At 44.5% G+C, this 24,303-nt stretch overlaps 1 protein-coding gene across 8 annotated transcripts in view; it reads left to right on the top strand.

Annotated features, from left to right (window-relative positions):
• rab27a (RAB27A, member RAS oncogene family) overlaps nucleotides 1–24,303 on the top strand; it is a 127,330-nt gene that overhangs the window by 92,626 nt on the left and 10,401 nt on the right. For all 8 annotated transcript variants that reach the window (XM_080214027.1, XM_080214028.1, XM_080214030.1 and 5 more), the window contains 3 exons: nucleotides 18,955–19,040; nucleotides 20,961–21,064; nucleotides 23,547–23,670. In XM_080214027.1, the coding sequence (XP_080070153.1) occupies nucleotides 18,955–19,040; nucleotides 20,961–21,064; nucleotides 23,547–23,670 (314 nt within the window). The remainder of the gene's footprint in view (nucleotides 1–18,954; nucleotides 19,041–20,960; nucleotides 21,065–23,546; nucleotides 23,671–24,303) is intronic.

The following is a 24,303-nucleotide window of genomic DNA, read 5'->3' on the forward strand; positions in this document are numbered from 1 at the left end:
TGGCTGACAGATTTGTCTATAGACCAATGTGTGCAGAGCAAGGCCTCAAGCAGCAACGTGACTAATGACCAGTTACTTTCCTCCGGTGTTGCTTGAGGGTTAACTGTTGCCTAGAACAGGCGGAATGGTAGCTCAGTGGTTAGCACTGCTGCCTCTCAGCGCCAGGGAACTGGGTTCAATTCCCAGCTTGGGTCACTGTCTGTTTGGAGTCTGCACATTCTCTCCGTGTCTGTGTGGGTTTCCTCAGGTGCTCCAGTTTCCTCCCACAGTCCAGAAGATGTCCTGGTTAGGTGCATTGGCCATGCTAAATTCTCCCTCAGTGTACACGAACAGGCGCCGGAGTGTGGCAACCAGGGGATTTTCACAGTAACTTCATTGCAGTGTTAATGTAAGCCAACTTGTGACACAAATAAATTAACTTAAATTTTAGAAAGCCACTCCCTTTTCTTCGAATAGTGTGTGGGATCTATTATCCAATGAAGCACTGTCTGTTTACCATTTAATTTGAAAGACTGCATCTCTAACAGTATTGCACTGACATGCTTGCTTGGGTTATGTGCTCTGGAGTGGGATTTGAACCCATCTCGAATGTGCTACCACGAAATCAAACTAACGCTTGACAGTGTTGCATTCCTAGTAGTAGTGAAGAAAAGGGTGGTATAGTTTTTTTTCAACAGCTGGCCATTCAGCCTATCAAACTGGTGCTAGCTCTGCAAGAACAATTGAGCTCCCCTCATTCCATCCACCCTTCCCCTGCTGTTTTTCAAATTTTTCCCCTTTCAGTTGTTGCAGTGTCAATAGGGACTGACTTTTGTTTAAAAAGAGGGCCATTTCCCAGTGATCAAAGTGCTGGAGGACAACATTTTGCACTCAAGACTTTTACTGTAACAAACAAACTGTTATTAACACAAAGCACAGAAACAGCTCAAAAGACACTCCCAACTCCACAGCAAATGTTCACTTTTACCTGGAATGCCAGATTGGAAGGTGGTCTTGACTCCCAAGTGTCCTTCGACAATCATTACACTCGGCCCAAGTTTGCCTGAAGACAATTGCCACCAGCAAAATACATCCTATTGACTCTCCGTTTCTTAATTTTTCCGTAGCTCTGTCTGTTTTGTTTCTTTTGGACAGAAACAAAACTCTCACCAAGAATCCTACTTGGTTGTTAGCACAAAAAGCACCCCCTGCTTCACCACAGCTGTAGCTTTTTTGCTTTGATGCCTCTAACAGCGCAGTCAATCTGTGAAATACTGTGAAAAGTTATTAAAACAGGCGTCCCACTCTTCACTTGGGTTCTGTTTAAGTTTATCTTACAATGGTAACTGGATCACATGGGCATGTCTCCAAGCTAAGGCTTTTATCCAGATTTCGCTTGATTTAAATTTAAGTTTATTTATTATTAGTGTCACAAGTAGGCTTACATTAACACTGCAATGAAGTTACTGTGAAAATCCCCGAGTCGCCATGTTTTGGCACCTTTTTGAGTATACTGAGAGAATTTAGCATGGCCAATGCACCTAACCAGGGTGTCTTTCAGACTGTGGGAAGAAACCAGAGCACTCGGAGGAAACTGAGGCAGGATGTCTGCACAGACAGTGACCCAAGCCCGGCATCAAACCTGGGTCCCTGGCGCTGTGAGGCAGCAATTCTAACCACTGTGCCGCCCAAGTTAATTGTCTGTTGTAATAATTCTTGTAAAGTTCAGTGTTGATGATTAGGTGCTTACCCAATTCCCTTTGAATCTGCCTCTGCCGCCCTTTGTGGTTTTACTATTCATGTAGGGAGTTTTTCCTGTTGTTGTATTTTGGTTCTTTTGCCAGTTGGTTTACACCTGGGTCCTCTGGTTCTTGACCATTCTGTCGATGGGAACACTTCCTCCATATCTACTCTGTCCTGACCCCTCAGGATTTTGAACAGACCTACTTCTGACCTCTCTTCTAAGGAGAATGGCCCCAGGGAGATCTAATAATGATGCTCTGTGTCCTTTATGGCTGCTATAACATGAAGGTTGTGAATGTTTGGAATTCTGTACCCAGCAGAGCAGTTTCATTCATGTAGCAAGTTTCTGCCCCTATGCAGCACCATCTGGACAACATTCATGTTTGGGTTCATAAGTGCCAAGTAACACCCACACCATTGCCAGATAATGTCCATCTCCAGCAAGAGAGAACCCAACCATCACTCCTTGACATTCATTGATATTACCATTATTGAATCCCGCACTGTCAGCCCCCGGGGGGGATTTATCATTGACCAGAAATTGAACTGGACTAACCATACAAATATTATGGCTACGTCTTTCAAACTGTGGGAGGAAACCAGAGCACTCGGAGGAAACCCATGCAAACTTTATGCACAGACATTGACCCAAGCCAGGCATCAAATCTGGGTCTGTGGTGCTGTGAGGCAGCAGGTTTAAGGTGAGAGAGGAGAGATACAAAAGGGTCCAGAGGGTCAATTTTTTCATACATAGTAATGTGGACAGTGGCTTGGAACTCTGTGGTGAGTGATTCTCCACCTAATTCCCTATAACCCTGTCCATCATCATCATGACGCAAGTATGGGTTGTGATGGAATACTCTTCACTTGCCTGGATAAGTGCAGCTCCAAGAAGCTGGACACCACCCAGAACAATGCCCACTTGATCAGTGCCCCATCCAGTGGCACCTTAAACATTCACTCCCTCCACCACTGATGCACAGTGGCATTAGTATGTCTCATCTACAAGATGCACTGCAACAACAACTCACCAAGGCTCCTTCAAAAGCACCTTCCAAATCTGCGACCTCTTACCATCTGGAAGGACAGAGGCAACAGATATGAGAACACCAGCACTTGGATGTTCCTCTCCAAGCCACTCACCATTCCTGACTTTGAGATGTATTTCAGTTCCTTCACTGTTGCTGGGTCAAAATCCTGGAACATCTGACGGCACCGTGAATGTTCCTACAGCTCACAGACTGCAACAGCTCAGGAAGGCAGCTCACCAACACTTTCTCAAGGACAGTTAGGGGTGGGCAATAAATGCTGGCCTAGCCAGTGATGCCCATGTCCTGAGAATAAATTACAAAAAAAATCCTCCAGCCCTATAAACTTGCCAACTTCCAAATTTGGCCGTTTGAGCATCCCAAAATTTCTCAAAACTGCGTTCAGCAACCTAGGCCCTAAAATTCTCCCAATCTCTCAGCCTGCCGGCCATCTCTCCCTTTTAAGGGGCTTCTTAAGACTACCTGTCTATTATAAAAAGGATATTATTAAACTAGAAAGAATGCAGAAAAGAATTACTAGAATGTTACTGGGACTTGATGTTTTGAGTCATAAAGAGAGGCTGGATAGACTGGGAGTTTCTTCCCTGCGTAGGAGGCTTATGGATGATCGTATAGAGATTTATAAATTAATAAGGGGCATAGATAAAGTAGTCAACATCTTTTCCCAAAGGTGGGAGAGTCTAAAACTCGAGGGCATAGTACATAAGAAATAGGAGCAGGAGTAGGCCATGTAGCCCCTAGAGCCTGCCCCGCCATTCAATAAGATCATGGCTGATCTGATGGTGGTTCAGTTCCACTTACCTGCCTGCTCCCCCTAACCCTTAATTCCCTTCTTGATCAGAAAGCTATCTACCTGTGATTTAAACACATTTAACGAGGTAGCCTCCACTGCTTCAATGGGCAGAGAACTCCAAAGATTCACTACCCTCTGGGAGAAGAAGTTCCTCCTCAACTCTGTTCTAAATTGATTGCCCCTTATTTTGAGGCTGTGCCCTCTAGTTCTTGTAGAATAGGTTAAGGGGAGAGATACAAAAGGGTCCAGAGGGGCAACTTTTTCACACACAATAGTGAGTGTCTGGAACAAGTTGCCAAAGGTAGTAGCAGAGGTGAGTACAATTTTGTCTTTTAAAAAGCATTTGGACAGTTTCATGGGTAAGATGGGTATAGAGGGATATGGGCCAGATGCAATAGGGACTGGCTTAGTGATTTAAAATTTAAAATTTAAAATGGAGGGATATGGTAGGGGCTATTAAATAGGGTTAAACCTCGGGAGACACCGGAAGGGCAGGCTGTATGATTAATATTTTTTGTCTTTATTCCACAGGTGGAGGTCCACCTCGTGTCAAGCGAGGGGCATGCACACGGCGGGTCGTGCGTGGGCTGCTCTTGGAAGTCCAGGAGTGGCCTAGTACTTCATGTCGGTGCGTGTGCTTGATCCTGGACCGATAGACGGGCTCCACAACAGCTCAGTGACTAGCACTGCTAGCTGTGCAGATACATGGATTTGGGCCTGTGTCTGTGGGAGTTTGCGCATTCTCCCTGTGGTTGCGTGGGTTTCCTCCGGGCACTCCGGTTTCCTCCCACACCCCAAAGATGTGCTCTTAGGCTAATTGGTTTCCACCAAATTGACACTATTTCTTCCCTGAATCTGACTGAGTAGGGTCCCATTCGTAGACATGCAGGGTAGAATAGGTGTAGGGCGATGCGGCGGCGCGGGCTCGTTGGGCCGAAGGGCCTGTTTCCCGTGCTGGGTTGTTCTTTGTTCTTTAAAAACTGGGCAGCATGGACAAGTTGGGCCAAAAGGCCGGTTTCCATGCTGTAAACCTCTATGACTCTATCCCCTTTGACCCCGCCTTTGGTCAATAGCTCTAATATCTCATCATGGGCCTCAGGGGAAATTTTATTTGATAAAACTCCTCTGCTGTGCTTTGGGACATAAAGGGGCTGCATAAATGAAAGTAGTAGACCACAAGATGCCACTTTTGCTGCATAATTAATGGTAGACAGAGTGGGGGTGGGTCTATCCCATGGCTTGGGACCGATTGTAAGTAATGAGTTAGGTTTTCTCCTTCAGTCAATTTAATGAACATTGAACGGTGCTCTGGAGCTCCCTCTGTTGGAATCATTGTGACTGCAGTTCTTCTGGACTGGAATTTTACCCACCTGCCCACCCCAGGAATCGGAGCGGGTGAGAGGTGGACCATAGAGTCATAGAGGTTTACAGCATGGAAACAGGCCCTTCAACCCAACTTGTCCATGCCGCCTTTTTTTTTAAAACCTCTAAGCTAATCCCAGTTGCCCACATTTGGCCCATATCCCTCTATACCCATCTTACCCATGTAACTGTCTAAGTGCTTTTTAAAAGATAAAATTGTACTCGCCCCACTACTACCTCTGGCAGTTTGTTTCAGACACTCAGCACCGTCTGCAAAATAATTGCTCCTCTGGACACTTTTGTATCTCTCCCCTCTCACCTTAAACCTATGCCCTCTAGTTTTACACTCCCCTATCTTTGGGAAAAGATATTGACTATCTAGCTGATCTGTGCCCCTCATTATTTTATAGACCTCTATAAGATCACCCCACAAGCTTCTAAGCTCCAGAGAAAAAAGTCCCAGTCTATCCAGCCTCTCCTTATAACCACCGTCCCAATGGCATTCTAGTAAATCTTTTCTGCACTCTTTCTAGTTTAATAATATCCTTTCTATAATAGGGTGACCAGAACTGTACACATTATTCTAAGTGTGGCCTTACCAATGCCTTGTACAACTTCAACAAGACATCCCAACTTCTGTATTCAATGGAAAGATCTGTTGACCTTGGGTTGGATTTTATGGCTTTGGGATGAGCGAGGCCATAAAATCCCACCTCCCTGTGTCTGATTATTCCCTGCAAATTTGTTTGTGCAGCTTTTATGAGATATCATATCTCACAGGTTAGTGATTGAGGAATAAAGTGGCAGCAATACAGTGAAAAAAGCACTCCTGCTTCCTCCTGGACTTTTAAAATGGTTCCTGGATGGTGAAGTTTCTTTGGTTGTAAAAATTTCTTTTGAGTATAAATGCCTGGCTTGATGGAAAATGTTGCATTTGTGTGTTGCACTGATATTGCCGATTATATTGACTGGGTCATAACTTTTTGTTATGCATTCGTGGGACACAGGCATTTATTGCCCATCCCTTGAACGGAGTTGCCTGTTAGGCCATTTCAGAGGGCAGTTGAGAGTCAACCACATTGCTGGGGCTTTGGAGTCAGATGTAGGCCAGACCAGGTAAGGACGACAGATTTCCTTCCCTAAAGGACATTAGTGAACCAGATGGGTTTTTCCAATAATGGCTTCATGGTCATCAGGAGATTCTTAATTCCAGATTTTTTAAAATTGAATTCAAATTCCACCACATGCCATGGCGGGATTGGAACCCGGGTCCCCAGAGCATTAGCTGAGTTTCTGGATTAATAGCTTAGCGATAATAACACTAGGCCACCGCCTCCCCTGTTACAAGGTATGTTGCTTGTTTTAATCCAGAGTGAATCATAACCACAAACTGATCATGGAAAATATGGCCAAGCCTAGTCAGTTTGCTGTTTGTTATCTTGCAATATCCTGTAAACGCAGTGATGCAAATCTGCTTCCCAAGCTTTGTCTGTGCTGTGCTGTAGCAGGTTTCCAGTGGTGACCTCCTTTCACTCTTATCCTCTTCCTGTGACCGAATCTACTCAGCAATGTGGCTGTGAATGGGACCTCGGCATTGCTCTGAAGGAGCATTCCATTCCACTACATCACTCCTGCAGAATAATTATGTTTTCTCTTTTATAACTTCTATAGACAAAGTATCCTATCTTAATTTGGTGGAACTTAACCTTGCAGATTGTTTTAATTGCAAAATAAAGTTGGCGAGAACATGAAGTTTGGAGGTTGGATGAAGTGTGGAAGAAAGTGGTGCATGATCTAGACTACACATGGACTTCCTGTTGTACACCCATCTCCTGTGATTACTTTAATAAACAACATTTTTAAATTGGTTAATGGATGTTGCCTTCGCTGGCTGGGCCAGCATTTATTGCCCATCCCTGGAACTGAGTGACTTGCTAGAGGGCATTTAAGACTCAACCACATTGCTGTGGCCCGTGAGTCACGAGTTAAGCATGACAGATTTTATTCCCTAAAGGACATTGGTAAACCAGATGGGTTTTTATGACAGTTGACGATGACTTTATGGCCATTATTATACTTTTAATTCAATGTTATTATTGAACTCAAATTTCGCCATCTGCTGTGATGGGACTGGAACGCAGATTCCTCATGTATTAATCTGGATATCTGGATTACTGATCTAGTAACAGTAGCACAATGCCTTACTAATATATTTATAGATATGTAATTGCCTGTTGTACAATGTGTGCTTAATGGGCTGATGTTATAGCCAGGTTTTCTCCCTAGTAATTAAACCCCTGATACTGGCATGTGAGAAATTAAAGTTTTTTAAACGTTTATTTATTGGTCACAAGTAGGCTTACATTAACACTGCAATAAAGTTATTGTGAAAATCCCCTAGTCGCCTCTCTCCAGTGCCTGTTCGGGTACACTGAAGGAGAATTCAGCATGGCCAACGCACCTAACCAGCGCATCTTTTGGACTTTGGAGGAAACCGGAGCACCTGGAGGAAACCCACACAGACATGGGGAGAACGTGCAGACTCTGCCCAGACAGTGACCCAAGCTGGGAAACGAACCTGGGTCCCTGGTGCTGTGAGGCATGATGTGGAGATGCCAGCGTTGGACTGGGGTAAACACAGTCAGAAGTCTCTCAATACCAGGTTAAAGTCCAACAGTTTATTTGATAACAAATGCCACTAGCTTTTGGGGCTCTGCCCGACCACAAACAGATGTCCTGAGGCGTGGTACATTGGGGAGACCATGTAGACGCTATGACAATGGATGAATGAACATGGCTTGACAATCACCAGGCAAGACTGTTCTCTTCCTGTTGGCGAACACTTCAGCGGTCATGGGCATTTGGCGTCTGATCTTTGGGTAAGCGTTCTCCAAGGCAACCTTCATGACACACAACAGCGCAGTGTCGCTGAGCAGAGACTGATAGTCAAGTTCCGCACACATGAGGACGGCCTCAACTGGGATCTTGGGTTCATGTCACATTATCTGTAACCCCTATGACTTGCCTGGGCTTGCAAAATCTCACTAACTCTCCTGTTTGGAGACAATACATATCTCTTTAACCTGTGCTTAATGCTCTCTCCACTCACATTTCTGCACCTTTAAGACTTGATTAGCTGTAAAGCCTCACGTTCTAATCAGTATTCTGTAAACTGAGTGTGTGCCTTTATATGCCCTGTTTGTGATCAGAATTCCCCACTCACCTGACGAAGGGGCAGAGCCCCAAAAGCTACTGGTGTTTGCTACCAAATAAACCTGTTGGACTTTAACCTGGCGTTGTGAGACTTCTTGCTGTGAGGCAGCCAGCCACTGTGCCACCAGGGTGGTTAGTCTGTGGAATTCTCTTCCCCAGAAATCAGTAGGGGCTGGGTGATTGAATTTATTAAAGGCAGAGTTAAGACAGATTTTGACAGATGAGAGAGCTGGGTGTGATTGGGCCAGGTGACCAAGTGGATTAGAGACCACAACCAGATCAGCCAAGATCCTCATTGAGTCTCGATGACCTACTCCTGCTCTGAAGTCCAATGTGCATTTTCTTTCCTTATTCCCATAACACCTCCCCAACTGTCTCAACCCAGTGCCTCAGTAGTGATGAATACTGAGAACCCATGGCTGTGGATTTGAGCTGGGGTTAGGGATGCATTTACAGAAATTCTACTTCAAAAACAGTCCACCTGTGTTAGGAATGGGTTAATAGACCTTCCAATTAAATCCTAATTTGATGTCAGTCCTTTAGTAGAATTCAGTAGAGACTCAAACACACTGGAATTTCGGTTGGAGTCTCTCAGGCTCAACTAGAATTATGCTGCTGAATCTTTCCCTACCTCACTTGAATATTTAGATCTGGGGATTATTTTTGTTAAAAAGGGCTGTGCTTCTGCAGAATTTTATCTCCTCCATCTTGGTGGCAGAACCCAGATGAGGTATCATTTGATAATAGTGAGAATTTGTTTGTTGAATTGACTAATCCAGAGGAGCCATTCAGAAAGATTTGGAACCACAAACTCGATAGGACACGTATTTTCTTTACCTTTCAGTGGGAATGATTTTTAAAAGCTGTCTACTTTATTTTGTGTTGACTCTCACACTGAATTTTTTTTATGCAGCTAAGTCACTGCAAGTGGCTTCAGGGGTGACAGGGTGGTTAGCGCTGCTGCCCCTCAGCACTAAGGATCTGGGTTCAATTCTGGCCTTGGGTCGCTGCCCGTGTGGGAGTTTGCACATTCACCCCGTGGGTTTCCTCTGGGTGCTCTGGTGTCCTCCCACAGTCCAAAGATATGCGGGTTAGGTGGATTGGCCATGCTAAAATGACCTGTAAAGGTGGGATTTTCCAGCTGCGCTTACCCCAAAACTGGAAAATCCTGCCTTTGCATGGTCTGCACCCCCACCCCCCCACCCCTCTTCCCTCCCCCCACCCCCCCACCCCTCTTCCCTCCCCCCACCCCGCTTTCCCCCCCCACCCCTCTTCCTTCAACTCCTGTGGCAGGCAGGACAGAAAAGAAACATTCCCTCCCTTAGTGTCCTAAGATGTGTAGATTAGATGGATTAGTCATGGGAAATTTGTGGGGTTAGGGCAGAGGATACTTTATCAGTGAGTTGGATAAGCCAAGTGGCCTCTTCTGAGCTGTAGGGATTCCATGATATATTCAATATTATTCTTTGATATTCTCAAACAACTCTCTGATCCTGGAAGTCTGCCAAGAGTGAAAGTGGTACTATCAAGCCGCAACCCTTGTTCATCTCGCTATTTATCTCTCTGTGCCCTACCTTGGGATTTGTAGATATTGGATAAATGGTTTTGTAGTGGTTGAGCTTCTGTTTTCCTCAGTCTTGATCAAATTAATGTCTGCTTCATTCTGCAAGTCTCGATCCATAATTCTGTCTTTGTTGTCCAAGCTGCCTATTTACGTTAGCCAAAGAAGTCCAATTTAATTTTGTTTGATTTTGATATTCTGATATTTCTCCCAGTGGATCAGCATCTTTATTTGTTTGTAATTCTATCATCTTTTCTGTTAATGTCATCAATGGCCTTGTTGATAAGATGTTGGCCCCTGCTGCTCTGTCACCACAAGAGCTCTGTGGTCGGTCCATTAAGAGTGAAATTTTGGCTCCGTTAGCTGCTGTTGTGATCTGTACACGAATTGCCTGCCCAGATGGCTCAATGACAAACAGGTTTTCATCTGTGCAAACTTATCATTGTGCAGATTACATTTTGATGAATCCGTCAATTAATGTCAAGCTATTGCCTTGCCAGCTGCAGTCCTGTGGTGACATGAAATCTCCTGTCAAAGAATTTGATTCCCTCATGAGTCAAAGCTCACTTAATGTTGACTCATATACTATGGGGCGGCGCGTTGGCTAGCACTGCTGCTGCACAGTGCCAGGAACCTGGGTTCAATTCCAGCCTTGGGTGACTGTCTGTGTGGAGTTTGCATGTTCTCCCTGTGTCGGTGTGGGTTTCCTCCGGGTGCTCCAGTTTCCTTCCATAGATGTATGGGTTAGGTTGATTGGCCAGGCTATATTGCTGCTTAGTGCGGTGTTACGGGGATAGGGTCTGGATGGGTTGTTGGTGCAGACTCGATGGGTTGAATGGCCTCTTCCTGCACTATAGGATTCTCTAATTCTATTCAATGAATGTAAATGCTTTTGAAAGACTTGTGTTTAACCAGGATGTGTTGGCCTTTTCTTTTTAGCATATCATAGTTTTCACAATTATTGAGTGAATAGAGTTGCTTTAAATGTCATGCTCACATTTCTATGTAACTTCACAACAAGTTCTGTTCACTGGATTGCAGGAAAGATGCTCTGGAGAGGGTGCAGAGGGGGGAAGTTGCTCGCATTGGAGAATTTTAGCTTATGATAAAAGATTGAATTTTTTTCTGTGGAGCACTTGAGGATGAAGGGAGATTTAACTGGGGTGCGTAAAATGATGACGCTAAGATAGGGTGAATAAAAAGGACCCATTTTCTTAAGTAAAGGGGTCAGTGGCCAGGAGGTATAAATTGAAATAATTTGCAGAAGGGTGTAGAGGAGAGCGAGAGGAACAGCTTATAAAGGTGATGGAGACAGAAACCATCATCACACTTTGCATTAAAAAAAAATTTGGACAAAGAGTTGATTATGTGGCTGTGGTCCAAGTTATTCTTTCCGTCAACATAAAAAATTTACAGTGTGGAAGGAAGCTGCTTCTCTCTGCTTCAGTGAGGGGGATGATGGAAAAATAGTGATGGCTGGATTTCTGAAATAAAGTGCCAATGGGTAGAAATCTGCTAAGGTCTGCAGTTTAATTACATACGTTAAAATCATAGAATGCCTACAGTGCAGTAGGAGGCCATTTGGCCCATCAAGTCCATACCAACTCTCTGAAAGAACATCTTACCCAGGCCCTATCTCAGTAACTCCTCGTGTTTACCCACTAAAGGGAGGCTGTGGCCTAGTGGTATTACCGCTAGATTATTAATCCAGAAATTCAGCTGATGTTCTAGGGATCTGCGTTCGATTGTGGCCACTGCAGATGGTGGAATTTGAATTCAATAAAAAATATCTGGAATTAAGAATCTACTGATGACCATGAAACCATTGTCGACTGTCAGAAAAACCCATTTGGTTCACTAATGCCCTTTTAGGGAAGGAAATCTGCTGTCCTAACCTGATCTGGCCTCCACGTGACTCAGAACCAAATCAATGTGGTTGATTCTCAACTAGCCTCCAAGGGCAACTTTTGCTTCAATTGGTGCTCCTGTCCTTCAAACAGGACTACAAATAAAATTAAAACAATCAAGGGACCCACGGTTAAGGAAATGTTATTGGTAGCTGTAGAGCAGAATGCTGTTTTTATTTTCCTGCGCAGCAGGTGGCACGGTAACACAGTGGTTAGCACTGCAGCTTCACAGCTCCAGGGTCCTGGGTTCGATTCCCGGCTCAGGTCACTGTCTGTGTGGAGTTTGCACATGCTCCTCGTGTCTGCGTGGGTTTCCTCCGGGTGCTCCGGTTTCCTCCCACAGTCCAAAGATGTGCGGGTTAGGTTGATTGGCCATGGTGAGAAATTGTCCCTTAGGGATGCGTAGGTTAGAGAGATTAGTGGGTATAATATGTAGGGATATGGGGGTAGGGCCTGGGTGGGATTGTGTTCAGTGTAGACTCAATGGGCTGAAGGGCCTCTTTCTGCACTGTAGGGTTCTATGATTCTATGGTAACACTCCATTAAAAATGAAGGCAGACTGGGCTGGGATGGACAGAGAATGGTTTTAACTAAGTTTTCTTCCCTTCACTCCTGAAGTTGGTACCAGCTGGAGTTTAGGTAGGCTTCCCCTAGCAGCCCTCTGCACTTTATCAAGCTTCTCATTATGTCGTTACGAGAACTGAGACAATGGTGGGCACCATGTTACTGCTCTTTCTAGCTGAAGCGGCACGGTGGCACAGTGGTTAGCATTGCTGACTTACAGTGCAGGGACCAGGGTTCAAATCCCGGCTTGGGTTACTGTCTGTGTGGAGTCTACACGGTGTTCGCATGGGTTTCCTCCCACAGTCCGAAAGATGTGCTGGTTAGATGCATTGCTAAATTCTCCCTAAGTGTACCCAAATAGGCACTGGAGTGTGGCGACTAGGGGATTTTCACAGTAATTTTGTGGCAGTGTTAATGTCAGCCTACTTGTGACATTCATAAATAAACTTTGAAAAACTTTAAGGTTACTGGCATTTCTGGCACATTCCCCTTTGCTCAATGATAGCACAATCTCCAGTGGAGTTCACTGAACCCTTCAAAAAGCTGGGATTGAAGCTAAATCATTTTATTGTTGTCTCGGTGCCCTCAAGTCTACTTAGTCACTGAGGACCGTGGGGAATCCTTCAACACACAGGCAGCTAAGACCTTGAGATTTAATAATAGGCAACATTGCCTTCAGCCTATCTGAAATAATTGATTATATTTTTGACATTTGCCCTATTCCTTTCTATAATGTAAAACATTTGGGCTGCTTTTGTTTTACAGCAAGTGTTGAAAACATCAGACAGACAGATTTAAACATGTTGCCAGCATGTTGGAGTTAAATGCCATCAAAATTAAGTCTCTGATCAGCTCTTGGTTAATGACTCCATCTACTGTTAATTTAACTTTCACACATTTGCTAGCTCATTAACTTCTCTCAGCTAAATGTTCCCTTCTTGTCTCTTTGATAAATGCTGATGATATTTCCTTTCTCCACTCCCAGTGCCCCCACTCCACCCCCAATCGCCAACTTTTTAAAGAAAAGTTTCAGGGGTGTTCAGAAACACGCCTTAATGTATTTTTTAATTATGAGTTCACAAAGCTTTTGTCCTGTCTGATGGGATGATTGAAGACATTCATGTTGGGCGTCTTTGCGTTTGGGGTGGCACGGTGGCACAGTGGTTAGCACTGCTGCCTCTCCGCTCCAGGGACCCGGGTTCGATTTCTGGCTTGGGTCACTGTCTGTGTGGAGTCTGCACATTCTCCCCGTGTCCACGTGGGGTTTTCTCCAGGTGCTACAGTTTTCTCCCATAGTCAGAAAGACGTGCTGGTTAGGTGCATTGGCCTTGCTAAATTCTCCCTCAGTGTACCCGAACAGGCCCCGGAGTTTGGCAACTTGGGGATATTCATAGTGACTTCATTGCAGTGTTAATGTAAGCCAACTTGTAACACTAATAAATGAATAACTATGTGAAGACCACAATAATGAGCTGTAAAGTCATGAAAATCTCATTGGATTTGTAATTGAAAGGTTAGGTTGATGAATGTTCTATTCAGTTTTTTTCTGGATGTTGCTTTAAAGAGAAATAAAATTTTAGATTGTTGATCTACCTCCAGTGGTTTTATTTGTGTGTTTTGAGGTTAAGTTGCACATTCTCTGTCTGTGCTGTATTCCACATCCCTGAATTCAAGGCATGTGTCTTCCAGCTCACCTATTAACTCTTGTGACAATAATGAATCAAATCAAATGGCACATGTATTAGTATACAGTGAAAAGTATTGTTTCTTGCGTGCTGTACAGACAAAGCATACTGTTCATAGAAGGGGAAAGGAGAGAGTGCAGAATGTAGTGTTACAGTTATAGCTAGGGTGTAGAGAAAGATCAACTTAGTTTGAGGTAGATTCTTTCGAAAGTCTGATGGCATCAGGGAAGTAGCTGTTCTTGAGTTGGTTGGTACTTGACCTCAGACTTCTGCACCTTTTTCCCGATGGAAGAAGGTGGAAGAGAGAATGTCTGGAATGCATAGAGTCCTCAATTATGCTGGCTGCATTTCTGAGGCAGCTGGAAGTGTAGACAGAGTCAGTGGTTGGGAGGCTGGTTGGCTTGATGGATTGGGTTACATTACATCCATGACCTTTTGTAGTTCCTTGTGGTCTTGGATGGAGCAGGAGCCATGCCAAGCTGTGATACAATCAGAAAGAATGTTTTCTATTGTGCATCTGTAGAAGTTGGTGAGAGTTGTAGTGGACATGCCGGATTTCCTTGCTTTCTCTGTCTGCTCTGAGAAGCTGATCATGTGAAATTGAGGCTTGAGGGACCACACGGTCCAACCTACTCTCACATTTCTTTAAAACCACTCCTGTTAAAATCCTCACTGCAAATAAAAGTTGCTTTGCCGGAAATGCTGAGGCTGGCTGGGTCCAAATGGAAGAGGCCGATGAAATCGGTACAGACCTTTTATTCAGAGTGAATAGATGTGGAAGTTTGGGTCTATGTTATTTGAAGAGTTGTAGTCAAGCTCTAACCTGTCAAACTCCCAGTCCGCCCCTTAACTGGGAGTGGCCCAGAGTTCCTAAGACTATGTGATTACTCGTGGAGAGAGTGATTGCTGAAAGTAAAATGAAGGTCAAAGACCTTTCATCAATAAATGGTCTCAACAATTCCAATGTATAAAAGAATGCACTTGTATAAAGGGGAGCCAGGCACACACCTCTGGAGAGAGAGAGAGAGAGAGAGAGAGAGATCTGTCTTCTGACCGCCCCAAACAGCAGTCTCCATAGACAAACAGAAAGGCATCTCTTGCTTTCAGGTTCAGATAGAAACTAACTGTTATAAAATAGAAGAGAACTGTATTTTCTCCCTACAAGCTTAGCTCCACCTGTTCACATGACTCTGTCTCTATTAATTAACCTAATTAGAACCCTTCTCTGAAACCCCAGGGGAATAACCAAAATAAACAAAATGCATCAACTCAGATTAAAACAAACACATCCCTAGCTGAAGTCAACATTTCTTTCATTCTCAGCGTGTGAGCTGCCTGGTGCAGACAGGTTGGCACCAAGTAAAACAGAGCTGAATTTTAAACATACCCCTCACAAGAAAGGTGATAAAAATACATTTCTTAAATGCACAGTATCATCTGTCACCTTTCCAATGGCTCTTAAAGGGAATTAAATAAATCTGGGATGGGGTGAAAAATGCTTTTGCTCAAAATTTCCATTAGATGAATCACAGCTCCTGGAACAGGGCAGCAAAGTGGTCAGCACTGACGCCTCACAGTGCCAGGGACACAGGTTTGCTACTGGCCTTGGGTGACTGTGTGGAGTTTGCATGTTCTCTCAGTGCCTGTGTGAGTTTGCTCCAGTTTCCTCCAGAGATGTACAAGTTAGGCGGATTGGCCATACTAAATTGACCCTTAGTTTCTAAAGATGTATAGATTATGTGGGTTAGCCAATGGAGATTTGGGATGGGCCCCGTCCAGATGCTCTTTCAGACAATTGGTGCAGACCTGATGGGCCAAATGGCCTCCTTTTGCACTGTAGGGATCTCTGGATTCTTTGGTACCAATGGGATCATGATCCAACCTATTTCAGGAAGGGATAAATGTTGCTGCGATGTTTGATGAACACGACATGGCATCAAACTTTAAAGAAGGCAATCTTAAACGGGGGCCGAAAGTCCTGGAAACATTAGAGATTTCAACACTTGATTCTAGGAGCCAGGCTCCACTATTTTGTACGGAAGCTGGGCTCCAATGAGTTCATCTAAAGAGATATCAATCTCTGTGGTTTCGAAGACTGAAAGGTGAGGGGGAGGGGATGGAAATAAAGCACTATTCACAGAAAGGAGAATGAATTTTATACATTGTTGTTGGTAATGTGGGTTATGAGCTTCAGGTTTGCAAACCGAGGGGTACTGGATCAATTCTAGTCTCTCTTGAATGTAATTTTGAATAGGAAATCCAACCATCCATTCATGAGCCTAAATTGGGATGGATGCAGAGGAAGCAGAAGCAGGAGTAGGCCATTTGGCCCTTTTGAGCCTGCTCTGCCATTCATTTGGATCATGACTGATCATCAAATTCAGTATCCTGATCTCTTCTGCCCCCCGCTCCCCCCCACCCCCGATATCCCTTGATCCCTTTAGCCCCAAAAGCTATGTCTAATTTCCTCTTGAAATCACACAATGGGATTGCTGCAGTGAACATCGAGAGAGAAACTGGGGTCTGAATTACTGTGTACAGTTCTGGGCACCCTATTATAGAAAGCATGTCCTTAAACTAGAAAGAGTGCAAAAAGGATTTATTAGAATGCTACCGGGACTTGATGGTTTGAGTTTTATGGAGAGGCTGGATAGACTGGGACTTTTTTCTCTGGAGTGTAAAAAGCGGAGGGCCGATCTTACAGAGGCCTATAAAATAATGAGGGGCATAGATAGGATAGGTAGTCGACATCCTTTCCCAAAGGTAGGAGAGTCTAAAACTAGAGGGCATAGGTTTAAGATGAGAGGGGAGAGATACAAAGGGTTCAGAGGGGCAATCACATAGAGGGTGGTGAGTGTCTGGAACAAGCTGCCAGAGGTGGTAGGAGAAGCGGGTACAATTTTGTCTTTCTAAAAAGCAACTAGACAGTTACGTGGGTAGGATGGGTATAGAGGGATATGGGCCAAATGAGGGCAATTAGGATTAGCTTCAGGGTTTAAATAAAAAAGGGTGTCATGGACAAGTTGGGCCAAAGGGCCTGTTTCCATGCTGTAAACATCTATGACTTTAATGGCATCTTGCTCCCATCAGTCAGGTTTGACAAACTTTTATATTGACTGCTTCTGAAGGACATTTTCTTTTGGTCGATGTAACCACATAAGAACATAAGAAATAGGAGCAGGAGTAGGCCATCTAGCCCTTCAAGCCTGCCCCGCCATTCAATAAGATCATGGCTGACCTGAAGTGGATCAGTTCCACTTTCCTGCTTTCTCCCCATAACCCTTAATTCCCTTGTCTATCAGAAACCTATCTACCCGCGTCTTAAATATATTGAGCGAGACAGCCTCCACCACTTCAACGGGCAGAGAATTTCAGAGATTCACCACCCTTTGAGTGAAGAAGTTCCTCCTCAACTCTGATCTAAACTGCCCCCATGAACATCCTGTAACTATTGTGATTAGTGTGAGCAATGGTATGCGATCCAGCTGGTGACTGAAGTGCTCTCTCTCGGTACCTTGGTGCTGTGCATTTTTGAAGTGCCACAATTAACGCGATTGACGTGCTTTTGTGGTTTTAATCGTCGTCTGTCTTGATTTCAGGCAGCTCGTTATTGTCTGATTATTCCGAGAGCTGTTTTTGGGCTGACTTGTAACTGCTCAATTCCCTGCAGTTGGTTCTTATTCTTCTCTTTGCTGAGTCATTTCCATTCTCTCCAGCTTTTTTATTGCAGCCGTTTGCTCTCCTGGCATTTGTTAGGAACTCGGTAACTGGCAGTGCCTCCGGGCCTATGTCTAAGCTTTGATTTTTTTCCTCCTCCGACATGTTTCATTGACTGACAATTGAGTGGGTGGAGCAGCTGCCTGAACCACACTCAGCTGACATTTCATCTTTCGGGTGTCGGATAGTTGATGACATTGACTTCAGCGCGAACATATTGAACTTGAAGGATTTATGGAACCAAGCGCTGCTTATTTTCATCACCTGAGATTTTCCAATTAATTACTGCTGAAACTGAATTCCACATAACCTATCGAGATTTGGAGTGGAGTTAATTGTAAGGCAAGTAGATTTCTCTACTTTGTCTGTCTTCGCACCCCAGCCAGCCTTCTGCCCACTTCATCATCCATTTTCCTTGATGTCTCTTCTCAATCCTGCCTTGGGTCGGCTGCATTCTGGATCCCTTGGACTGGATGTTTGCCCTTCTCTTTTTTAGTTTGCAATCCAGAAGCGCATAACTAATGTTTCCAACAACAAGTCTCCACCAGGAAATCATCACCGGAAGATGTGCGATTTATTTGAAATCTTGATGAGGCTTAATTTTCAACTCTCTACAAATGGAGAGTGGAAACTAAGAGATGAAATAATACCCTGCAACTATGAACACTGCACTTTCCACACTCCTTGAACTCTTGTTTTTCACCCAAGAGCACCATAGGAAGCCTCCTTCCCGGATGTATCACAGCTTGGTATGGCTCCTGCTCCGATTGAGACTGCAAGAAACTACAAAGGGTTGTGAATGTAGCCCAGTCCGTCACGCAAACCAGCCTCCATCTGTCTACACTTCTCTCTGCCTTGGAAAGGGACGTTTATCATCAACTTTGGGACCACATAGGAAGCAGACTTGCAGCAGTAAATGCACTTCCAAAGCCAAAGGGTGGGATTTTCCGGCCTTGCCCACTATCAGGATTTTCCAGTCCTGCCAAAGTCACTTTTGGCTGGCCCGTCAAATCTCCCCCCCCACCTCCGCCGCAGTGGGTGCCACTATAGTGGGCAGCACGGTAGCACAGTGGTTAGCACTGCTGCTTCACAGCTCCAGGGACCTGGGTTCGATTCCCAGCTTGGGTCACTGTCTGTGTGGAGTTTGCACATTCTAGCAATAGAATTTGAGGAATGCGGATTTGCTTCATGAGGGCTGCTACATGTGCACAAATATTGACCTTTGGGGTAACAATTACTTTAAAATCAATATTGTGAGCGCCCTTTATTCTGGCAAGTTGAAGTCAGCTGGTACAGCTATGTTTAACCTCCTTGAACGTTTCCCAGGCATTGGCTAAATTTGCTGCCCTCCCGTAATAATCTAACTTACTCTTTTTAATAGGTTTATAAGCCCAGTGGGCCAGATGGTAACGCAGGAAGGGGACAGAGGATACACCTCCAGCTGTGGGACACAGCTGGTCAGGAGAGGTGGGTGTTTATCATTGCTTTTCAACAAAGTATGAGATGAAATCTGTGAAAGCTTTGCGCTTGAATCCTTTTTTTGTTCAGTAGACAATATTGAAATGCCTCCTTCCTAACCAGCCCCCACCCCCACCAATCTGACCGCCCGCGCGCACATGCACACCTTACCTGTAATTTTTTTGTATTCATTTGGGCATCGCTGGCTGGCCAGCATTTATTGCCCAAGTTGCCCTTGTTCAGAGGACAGTTGAGAGTCAACCACATTGCTGTAGCTCTGGATCACATTTAGACCAGATCAGATAAGGACAGCAGATTTCCTTCCCTAAAGGACATTATTGAACCAGGTGGGTTTTTCTGATAATTGACAATGGTTTCATGGTCATCTGTAGATTCTTAATTCCAGATTTTTTTATTGAATTCAAATTGCAGCATCTGCCACGGCAGGATTCGAACCCAGTTTGTGTATGCCTGCTGTTATTTTGCTGTGTAGTGAGGCGAGGCTTGTCTTGTTGCCATTCCAAGTTAGACTACAGGTTATGACTTGCTTATCTGTTGTTTAACATGTCCTGCTTCTTTAGGCTCTCATCTGTTAATGTCTTGTCTGTTGCATTAAGGCAGTGAAATTGTGGACCTGGCTGGTTTTGTTCCATTTAATGATGCACATTTGATTAGTCTTGAACCCAACATGAAAGGCATCTCTCCAGCAGGCATGCTGTCTGATGGGGCTGGCACAGTGTTTAGCATTGCTGCCTCATAGTGCCAGGGACCTGGGTTCGATTCCCAGCTTGGGTCACTGTCTGAGCGGAGTCTCCCAGTGTCTGCGTGGGTTTCCTCCAGGTGCTCCGATTTCCTCCGAAAGCCATGCTGGTTAGGTGCATTGGCCATGCTAAATTCTCCCTCAGTGTACTCACAGGCGCCGGAGTATGGCAACTAGGGGATTTTCACAGTAACTTGATTGCAGTGTTAATACAAACCTACTTGTGACACTAATAAACTTTCAAAAATTGTTGTTTCCCCAACTCAAGTGTGTTGCGAACTTTACCTTCCTTTGTGACTGACCTTCCTAATCTCCCTGATGCTAGATGTCTTCCCGGCCCATTTCTCTCTGCCCATGTATTTCCACACTCCTGACATGCAAACAATCGGAAAGACTTCAATTGAGGCCATGTTTCACCAGAGCTGGGTAATTGTCCTGCGCTTGACCTTATAGCCACCACCCCTAAAGCTACTTGGATCACGAATGTGCTCCTTGTGAGTGGAGTGGGTCATATTTGACACTGAACAGGAAGTTAAAAAGGGAAACTATGAGGAAAGGAACAGGAGAGATCTTGGAATCCTACAGTGCAGAAGGAGGCCATGCAGCCCATCAAATCTGCAGCGACCACAATCCCACCCAGGCCCTATCCCCATATCCCCATGCATTTTCCCCAACTAGCGCCCCCCGACACTAAGGGGCAATCTAGCATGGCCAGTTCCACTTAACCCGCACGTCTTTGCATTGTGGGAGGAAATCAGTGCACCTAGATGAAACCCACACAGACATGGGGAGAACATGCAGTCTCCACACACAGTGGCCCAAGCCAGGAATTGAACCCGGGTCCCTGGCACTGTGACAACCACGGTGCCACCGTACTGATCGAAGAGAAGGATATCAAGAAGGTTTGTAAACAAATGGAAGAAACGAGAGAGAGAGTTCCAGAGCATAGTTACCATTGAGGATGTCTCTAATTCTGTGGATTTCGATTGACAAAGCTAACTGAAGATGGGAGCTCCACTCACACAATAACAAAATTAAGAAAGTTTGATTTTTCTAACTTCTATATCGCACATGCTGTAATTATTTTCTGTCCTTGACAATTGCTGGTTATATAATTCTGTTTCAAAGCCCTGTGATGGATTATCATTGATTTTTTTTTTCTCATTCAGGTTCCGTAGCTTAACTACTGCCTTCTTTCGAGATGCTATGGGTTTTCTGTTAATATTTGACTTGACAAATGAGCAAAGCTTCCTCAATGTCAGGAACTGGATCAGTAAGTTCAGCTGGGAGAGCCTCTCCCTTTTTTATTGAATAAAATCTTGTTTCTTTTTTTATTTCGTTCGTGAGATGTGAAAGGGACAGCATTTATTGCCCATCCCTAATTGTCCTAAGCTAAGTGATTTGCTAGGCCATTACAGAGGGCAGTTGAGAGTCAACCACATTGCTGTGGCTCTGAAGTCACATGTAGGCCAGGCCAGGTAAGGACAGCAGATTTCGTTCCCTGAAAGAGGAACATTAGGACAATCAACAACATTTTCACGGTCAAATTTCGATTGAAAGCTTTGATCAGATTCCTGTTGAATTCAAATTCTACCATCTGACACGGTGGGATTTGAACCTGGGCCGCCAGAGCATTACCCTGGGTCTCTGGATTACTAGTCCAATCACAATATGCGTACACTGCTGCCTCCCCTACTTGAGGTTGCATTTTTTTTCATTTGTTTTTGCATGGCGAATACACAAAAAGTTAGTGGCAGTGCATTGATGCTTGGGTTTCTCTGGAAAGTGGGAGAACTTCCCTGGTCCATATTGCATATCCTTGTAGCTAAATTCACGATGGCAGTGATGACCCACTGATGCTGATAGTTTTGGGTGTTGCTTAGCACTTTAGCATTGCTGCCTCACAGTGCCAGGGACCTGGTTCGATTCCAAGCTTGCTGTGCGAAGTCTGCACATTCTCCCCGTGTCTGCGTGGGTTTCCTCCCATAGTCCAAAAGACGTGCCGATTAGGTGCATTGGCCATACTAAATTCTCCCTCCAATGTACCTGAAAACTGCTGGAGTGTGGCCACTAGGCGATTTTCCCAGTAACTTCATTGCAGTGTTAATGTGAGCCTACTTGTGCTGCACGGTGGCACAGTACTTAGCACTGCTGCCTCACAGCGTCAGGGACCCAGGTTCAATTCTGGTCTTGGCTTACTGTCTGTGTGGAGTTTGCACGCTCTTTCCATGTCTGTGTGGGTTTCCTCTAGGTGCTCTGGTTCCCTCCCACAGTCTGAAAGACATGCGAGTTAGGTGGATTGGCCATGGTAAATTCTTCCCTAGTGTCGGGGGATTAACAGGGTAAATACATGGGATGAGATCTGGGTGGGATTGTTGTCGGTGCAGGCTCGATGGGCTGAATGGCCTCCTTCTGCACTGTAGGGTCTTGGTGATTGTGACACTAATAAACAAATTTTAATTGCCTTTGAGCCAGTGGTGATGAGATGCCTGGATAACCATTTTGCTTTAAAAAAGTGGCTGGAATTTCAGAATCTTTGTATGCACTAACAGAAGTTATTTTTTGACCTTGTAATTGCTGAACACAAAATGGCCTTGCAACAACTTCAAAATATTTTTTCAGGACTTGCCCACTCTTTGAGGGGGTGACGCAGACAAAATCTGAAGAAGTGCTCATCAAGAGTGCGAAGTTAAATGGACAGGAAAACTCGCACAGAACTTGGAGCATTTACCTGTATCAGCTTCTTTTGTTCTGCTATCTGGTCACATGTCTTTGAATCCCATGGTGCTTTTTCCTCCAATATATACTTTATTCAGCCAAGGAGAATGCACTGTAAGGGAGCCAAAAATGTTCTAGCTTTGGATTTTGACCACAATTTATTAATGATGGAGATGTAGGTTTTTAATGTCTTTGACCTATGTTGTGCAGTACTTCATGCATCATGTTGCTGCTTTTGTCATATATTCCATGTACAGTCATTACTCTTCAGGATTCCAGTATACATTGTTCTTCTCTTGTTCCCAATACTAATGGGATTTCATAAACAGTGTATATACAAAGCAGAAGATTTTCAGAAATCTTCAATACATATTAAAGAAAGGACAGGAATTTTTGGATGACACTCCTCCCCCAACCTGAAAAGTCAGCAGAGAATGTGTCCCACCGATGCCGGCTTTCGCCCCTTTTATGTTCAACGGTGCACTAGTTCGCTCGGGGTGAGACTTTCGCCCCCATTTGGAGAGGAGGTCACATTACAGGGGGCTGCCAGTCAATTGAATGGATGGCAGCTCTGTGGGTTCAGTGGCGCTAGGTTTGAGCAGTGGACGTTTCTGGGAGCATAAACCATCCCTGTGGAATCCAGATGTAGGGGGCGAGTTAAGGGTATCAGTAAGGCCTGGCTGGCAGGCCCTAGTGAGGGGAGTGATGTGGTTGGGGGCCAGATTTAAGAAACTTGTGGTCTTGGTGGGGAAGTGGGGGGAGTGGGTGAAGAGGAGGAAGATGGGGAAGGTAGAAGGTATGATTGTTGAGCGCGTGTAGCCTCCAGTTGGTATAGGGGAACCTCTCAACACCAGCTAAAAAGAGTAATTCCCTATTCCTTATGGGACACTGGAATTATGTTGGGTGTTCTCTGCTCTATACCTCACCTGGGGATTCTTGAGATATTGCGGCGCTTCATGTTTTAACTGCAATGTTATCTCTTTTATAAAATATAGTTGTGTGTGGCTTTTTTACTCTCTGATAAATGTTTCATCCAGGTCAGCTTCAGATGCATGCATACTGTGAAAACCCAGACATTGTATTATGCGGCAATAAATGTGATTTAGAGGATCAGAGAGCCGTAAAAGAAGAAGCAGCCAAGGAGTTGGCAGATAAATATGGGTAAGTGTTCTCCTCCTCAGCCATCAGATGTTTGATGTTGATCTAATGGGGGGTGCTCCTGTGTTTGAGTGAATTTTATTGCGAATTCTCAGCCACACTCTCTGCTAGCATTGTGCTCAATAGGCTTGTCTGGGAGATGTTTATACGTTAAATAGTCTAGTGTAAAATTGCCATGCCCTTCAGTAACAGAGTTGTGCAATTTTCTTATCCTGCCGGTCAGATGTAAATGCCTGAAAGGATTGTGTTCAGTTAAATATTTTGAACAAATTCTTCAGGTGAAGAGAACCTTAAATATGATGGTTTATGCTGGGACATTTAGTCAATTAAGTTGTGAGACTGATCATCTATGAACTCCTCTTTGTTTTTACTCGGTTCCTGATGTCGCTATTTGGTTTATGTTTCAGTCCACAGGTTAATAGAAATTAGATCAGTCATTAGCTCAGTTTTATTTCATAGAATCCTTTTGGCCTATCGATTCCAACTGAGCATCTCACCCCGGCCCTCTCCCCCACTCTCTCTTCACATTCCCCTTAACTTCTACATCTTAGGACACTAAGGGGTAATTTAACATGGCCAATCCACCTACCCTACACATCTTGGAGTGCTAAGGGGCAATTTAGCATGGCCAATTTA

The sequence above is a fragment of the Carcharhinus amblyrhynchos genome, chromosome 28 (genome assembly GCF_965287045.1).
Source record: "Carcharhinus amblyrhynchos chromosome 28, sCarAmb.v2.hapA, whole genome shotgun sequence".
NCBI lineage: Eukaryota > Metazoa > Chordata > Chondrichthyes > Carcharhiniformes > Carcharhinidae > Carcharhinus > Carcharhinus amblyrhynchos.